The 6,383-nt window shown below is 56.0% G+C and overlaps 1 protein-coding gene across 1 annotated transcript; it reads left to right on the top strand.

The window, feature by feature from the left end:
* The first annotated feature begins 1,278 nt into the window (after positions 1–1,278).
* Positions 1,279–3,576, top strand: KCNF1 (potassium voltage-gated channel modifier subfamily F member 1). Its single transcript, XM_004373058.2, has one exon. The coding sequence runs from the start codon at positions 1,477–1,479 to the stop codon at positions 2,959–2,961; it is 1,485 nt and encodes a 494-aa protein (XP_004373115.1). The 5' UTR covers positions 1,279–1,476; the 3' UTR covers positions 2,962–3,576.
* The last annotated feature ends 2,807 nt before the right edge of the window (positions 3,577–6,383 follow it).

Genomic DNA, 6,383 nt, shown 5'->3' with positions numbered 1-6,383 from the left:
TGCATCGTCCAAATTCTTTAACACAACCTTCAGACAACAGACGCTGCTCAATAATTTGCAGTGTTGATGATGCTGATGATGGTGAACTGAAAGCAGAGAGATGTTTTAAGCTAAGCCAGTTCAGAGTAGTTGCAATGGTTCAGGGAGGTGAGTCTGAAAGATAGCTGTGGCAGCAAGGATGGATAAGAGGGGATGGATGTGACATTGTGCAGGAAGCAGAGACAGGTCTTCGTGTCAGAGTCCTTGTGGGGCGTGGAGGGGCAGGATCCATGGGCGCTCAAGGTCTCCAGTCCAGGGCCCTGGACACACGTTGGGGTGGTGTTGGGCCAGGTTGAATACTGAGAAATAGGAAGCAGTGCAAGTACTTCAAGGCAGAATTTAAATCAGCTTAACTGCTAGAATTGTGCACTAGGAGGTGGCCTGTCCTGACCCTACTCCCATTTCACTGTGACCTTGGGCAAGTCCTTCTCTTCTATGAAGGGGTTGGACTAGACGTGCTCATTATGCAGTGCTCGGGTGAAGGTGAGGCAGGCCCACGGACAGCTCGGTCGCTGTGGGGAGAGATGGAGCGAGACAGGATTTGCGCTCCACAGCAAAAGACAGGCGAAAATCTAAGACACAGACGAGGGGCCGCGGACTCAGGAGCAGACTCTGAAGGGGCTTCCTTGGGCACGTTTTTCTGACATGCAACAGGCGGCCCTGGTGTTCTTTCACCACCGACCTTCCTGAAACAGCAGTAAGAGAAAAACTTTCCAGCCTCGAGTCGGCCCGCCGCTTTAAAGCCCCGGGTCCTGGCCCCTCAGTGACCCCGGTGCCCGCCCGCTGCGTCCGGGGAGGGGCGGGCAGTCGCTTGGTGGCAGCGGCTGCTGGCGGCAGCTGTGCGGGTTTGCCCAAGGGTTAACCGGTTCCCCTGCAGCGCCGCGCGTGCCTTGCAGAATTTCACCAGAAGAGGGTATAGTTTGAAAAGCTCTTGACGTCAGGCTGGAATTCCTATTGTGTTTAGAAACAGCTTCGGCACAGCAAGCCGGAGTTAGCTCTCTGCACACCTCGGTGGACGGTGTCAGTCCGGCAGCTCCCGGATACGTCCCGCGCGGAAGGCGCACGCGGGGACCGGCGCGGCTCTGGGACAGATCCACCACCTCGCGAGCGCCTGGGGGCGGAAGACGCTGCCTGCGGCCCATGAGGGGACCCCACTCCAGCAGGAGGCGGAGCCGAGGCGGCGGATCGCGCAGCCCCGGAGCCAGGGGTGAGTGCCCTCGGCCCGGCGGGTGCGGGTGAGAGTGCTCCCAGCCGGCGCGCTCCAGCCCTCGGATGCCCGGCCGGAACCCCGCCGCTTGTTGCATGCCTCCGCGGCTCTCCCCAGCCGGCTGCTGTCTGCTGTGACTCCCTTCCTGGCAGGCGGGCGCCGGTGAGGCTGTACCCCAGGCCACGCACTTGTGGGCTCCAGCGCACAACCCGAGGCTAGAAGCTGGGAGGATGGACGAGTCCGGGGAGCGCAACCTCCCGGAGCTGGGCAGCCAGGGTTCCGGAGCCGGCGAGGACATTGAGATCGTCGTGAATGTGGGGGGCGTGCGGCAGGTGCTGTACGGAGACCTCCTCAGCCAGTACCCGGAGACCAGGCTGGCGGAGTTAATCAACTGCTTGGCTGGGGGCTACGACACCATCTTTTCCCTGTGCGACGACTACGACCCCGGGAAACGGGAGTTCTACTTTGACAGAGACCCTGACGCGTTCAAGTGTGTCATAGAGGTGTACTATTTTGGGGAGGTCCACATGAAGAAGGGCATCTGCCCCATTTGCTTCAAGAACGAGATGGACTTCTGGAAGGTAGACCTCAAGTTCCTGGACGATTGTTGTAAGAGCCACCTGAGCGAGAAGCGCGAGGAGCTGGAGGAGATCGCGCGCCGGGTGCAGCTCATCCTGGACGACCTGGGTGTGGACGCGGCCGAGAGCGGCTGGCGGCGCTGCCAGAAGTGCGTCTGGAAGTTCCTGGAGAAGCCCGAGTCGTCGTGCCCGGCGCGAGTGGTGGCCGTACTGTCCTTCCTGCTCATCCTCATCTCCTCAGTGGTTATGTGCATGGGCACCATTCCCGAGCTGCAGGTGCTGGACGCCGACGGCAACCGCGTGGAGCACCCGACGCTGGAGAACGTAGAGACGGCGTGCATCGGCTGGTTCACGCTGGAGTACCTGCTGCGCCTCTTCTCCTCACCCAACAAGCTGCATTTCGCCCTGTCCTTCATGAATATCGTGGACGTGCTGGCCATCCTGCCCTTCTACGTGAGCCTCACCCTCACGCACCTGGGCGCCCGAATGATGGAGCTGACCAACGTGCAGCAGGCGGTGCAGGCCCTGCGGATCATGCGCATCGCAAGAATCTTCAAGCTGGCGCGCCACTCCTCAGGTCTGCAGACCCTCACCTATGCCCTCAAGCGCAGCTTCAAGGAACTGGGGCTGCTGCTCATGTACCTGGCAGTGGGCATCTTTGTCTTCTCCGCCCTGGGCTACACAATGGAGCAGAGCCACCCTGAGACCTTATTTAAGAGCATCCCCCAGTCCTTCTGGTGGGCCATCATCACCATGACGACGGTTGGCTATGGTGACATCTACCCCAAGACCACACTGGGCAAGCTCAACGCGGCCATCAGCTTCCTGTGCGGGGTCATTGCCATTGCCCTGCCCATCCACCCCATTATCAACAATTTCGTCAGGTACTACAACAAGCAGCGGGTCCTGGAGACTGCAGCCAAACACGAGCTGGAGCTGATGGAGCTCAACTCCAACAGCGGAGGGGAGGGAAAGGCTGGGGGCTCCCGGAGTGACCTGGACAACCTCTCGCCCGAGCCTGCAGGGAATGAGGGACCTAGATGGAACAGCAGGCTGAAGATCTCCCACAGTGACACCTTCATCCCCCTCCTGACTGAGGAGAAGCACCATAGGACCCGGCTCCAGAGCTGCAAGTGATGAAGGGCATCCCAAGCAGAGAAGGACTGGGCCTGTGGGCGGATGGACGGTGAAATGGGCATGGTGGCGAGTGCCTGAGAGTAGCTGTCCTTTGTCCCCCCTCTCCTTTCCTGAACAGAATTCTGAAGGCCCTCTTGGGCACCTCTGACAAGGCTGGGTAAGACCCCTTTGTGTTGCTGACTGTCCAGGAGCCTGTGTGGAGGGAAAGGTGTCCAAGAGCCACTGGGCAGTGTGGGGTAGGGGCTGAGTGGAGGCCGTGGACTGGCTGGTGGCCAGAGCCCATGCCCGGTTCTGTATCTCCTTCAATAAAGCCTCCTGCTCTGTGCACCCAACCCGAGTAGTAGGTTCTGTCACAGGCTGGCTGTTGCTCCCGAGATGTGGCTCAGACTTGCCCCAGTACCAGGCCAGGAGGTAGGTGTGCAGGGGAGGAGGTGGTATTTTTAGCTGGGAATGAATTAAAGTTGGGCTCATAATGCAGGGTTCAGCGCCAAGGAGCCTTGCCACATTCCAGGAGCTCTGCGCTGGTGATGATTCTTTCGTTCGTTCGCTTTCCTTCTGGGGAAAAACTTGCTCCCTGAGGGCTCCCAGGAGGGGCACGACTTCACAGAACAGAGATCACAGAGCAGCACGGTTACCATTTATTCATTGCTGGTGTGGGGCCCTTTTCACACATTCTCTGTTCCTCCCAGCAACCCTGCTAGATAGATGTCTCCATTTTACAGACGAGGAAACTGAGGCCCAAGGTCACACAGAGCAGGACTTGAGCCCATGTCTGATGATCCCAAAGCCCATGCATTGCCTCTGATACCAGCTGGCCTTGGAACAGAGGTATATGCTTGGGCCTGTGAGGGGAGGGTCTGCACACCAGGAGAGGTGCTGAGGTCACAGTGGCAATGTCTGTTCTCCAGCACTTCCTTCCAGCATGGATATCTTTCAGGTATCAGCTACGTGGACAATTCTGGGCATAGCCCCAGATGGCCTACTGCCAGAGCCCCAGGGGAATGGAGTCAGACAGGCCTGGGTTGGAAGCCCAGGGAATGGGGAGATCTCTGAGATGTATCCTAGCTCTTTTCTGTAGCACCCCCTTGTCCCTACCACTTGCTTATCAGCTGAGTGACCTTAGGCCTGTCACTTAACCTCTCTGATCCTTAGTCTAATTATTTAGTGGAGTCTTTGGATGCTGCTAATAGTTAAGCACTTGGCTCTTAACCAAAAGGTTGGGGGTTCAAACCCACCCAGAGATACCTCGGAAGAAAGGCCTGGTGATCTGCTTCCAGAAGATCACCTCCATGAACACCCAATTTATTAAATGGGGATATAATAATTACCTCAGAGAACCATGGTGCTTAACACAGTGCTTGGCACATAGTAATTGCACAATAAATGGTAGCTGTTTCTATTACTCTGTGCTAGGAGGGGGTTAGTTGCCCCGTTGCCCACTCTGGCCTTCACAGGTCTGAGCTAGACATGCAGATGGGGGAGAGATAAGCTGTAGGGCATTGTACAGTCTTCTCAGCCAAAGGCAGGTCGACTTGGCACAGAGCTGGCTCTGGCAGGCCCTTCTCTCTGGCTTTCTATCTTTCTCCAGTCCAGAGCTCTATCCTTCCATCTTCTGCTGTAGCACCTGGAGCAGGGGGAGGAGCCCTGTGGGGGTTGGGGGGCGGGTGGGCTGGGAATGTGGTCCTTGGTCTACCATCATGCTAGGCAGATCCTTCCCCTTTCCTGGGCCTTGGTTTTGTCATCTGTAGAAAAAGGGGTAATTTTTTGGGACCCCTTCCAGTTCTGACGTTCTGGGATTTCAAAGTCTTGGGCTATATGATGCGTTGTGGTGGGGACTCCAAGGGGGTAGGAGGCTGCCGTGTTGTAGCTAGCAGGACTTGGAGGGGAGAGTCAGGGCTGTGCCTTTGGGCTGCAGGACCCTGAGCCAGTGCTCTAGACCCTGTCTCACAAGTGTCTCCAGGAAAACACTAGGTCCAGTGACTACCATGAAAGGCAGAGGAATGAGGGAGGGGGCTTGGGGTGGGCAAGTGAGACGCTGCAGTGGGGAGGAAGAGCTGCCTCCCTCAGGGTCGCCTTCGCATCTGGAAAGAGGGGATTGTTGTTGTCCATGGGGTGTGTGTCCCTCGGGCTTGGTGGGGCTTGCTGAATGGGGGATTGCTCCCTCTCTTTCTCTCCTGTGTCCCCAGAGTCCCTGGAAAGCCCTGGAGCCTGTGCTGGTCTGTGGGCTTCGAATCAGGATGGGGAGGAAGCTCAGGGATTGGAGAGAGAGGCCAGGACAGCTGAGGATGGGGTGGCGGCCTTCCCTGCCATTCACCTGGGGCGAGCGGAGGGTGGTCAGAGAGGAGCGTGTTTACAGCTGTAAAGGCTGCTCGGAGCTCATCTATTGCACTGTTTGGAGGAGACTGAGTCCCAGAGAGGGTCAGTGGTTGTCTGAGATCTTTTGTAAATCGAGATTAGACACAATCTTGGTCACTGAGGGGCTCAGAGTGTGACAAATAATCCTTATATGGTGACATGCTTTGTCATCTAGAAGTGACCAGTGGCTTCGGGAGCCAAGAGGAGGGGCAGCCCTCTTTCCTGGGGAATCCTTCTGGGTACTGGTTCTCAGACTTGGCTGCACACTAGACCCACCTGGAGCTCTGATGGCGCAGTGGTTAAGAGCTCAGCTATTAACCAAAAGGTAAGCAGTTTAAATTAACCAGCCGCTCCTTGGAAGCCCTATGGGGCAGCTCTACTCTGTGCTGTAGGGTCGCTGTGAGTCAGAAGTGACTCAACGGCAACGGGTTTGGTTTTTGGTTTTAGAACCTCTTGGGGAGCTTTAAGAAATCCCAATGTCCAGGCTGCATATCAATTATATGAGAATTTCTGAGAGTGACACTCAGGCACCAGTGTATATATATTTTTAACTTTAAAGCTCATGAGTCATCTGGAGGTCTTGTTAAAATGCAGGTTTTGAATCAGTAGGGTCCCTGAGATTCTGCGTTTCCAACAAGCTCCCGGACAAAGCTGATGCTGTTGGTCCGAGGACCGCACTTTGAGGAGCAAGAGACTAGAGCAGAGTTTGGCAAACTATGGCCTGTGGGACAACAGGTGGACAGACAGGTGGACTGTCCCCTGTGTACATACCGTTCATGAGTGAAGGATGATTTTTACATTTTTAAATGGTTGGAAAGAAAAATCAAAGGAAGAATCATATTTCGTGACATGTGAAAAGTCTATGAAATTCCCCAATTTCAGTATGGGCAAATAAAGACTTCCTGGATCAGAGCCAGGCTCGGTTTGTTTATGTCGTGTCTGAGGGTGCTTTCACTCTGCAATGGCCGAGCTGAGTAGTCGCAACAGAGATCATATGGCCCTCAGAGCCTAAAATATTCACTTTCCAGCCCTTTACAGAAAAAGTCGGCCAACCCTGGGCTATAGGA

The sequence above is a fragment of the Trichechus manatus genome, unplaced genomic scaffold, assembly GCF_000243295.1.
Source record: "Trichechus manatus latirostris isolate Lorelei unplaced genomic scaffold, TriManLat1.0 scaffold00023, whole genome shotgun sequence".
NCBI lineage: Eukaryota > Metazoa > Chordata > Mammalia > Sirenia > Trichechidae > Trichechus > Trichechus manatus.
This window is presented reverse-complemented; position numbering and strand designations above follow the sequence as displayed.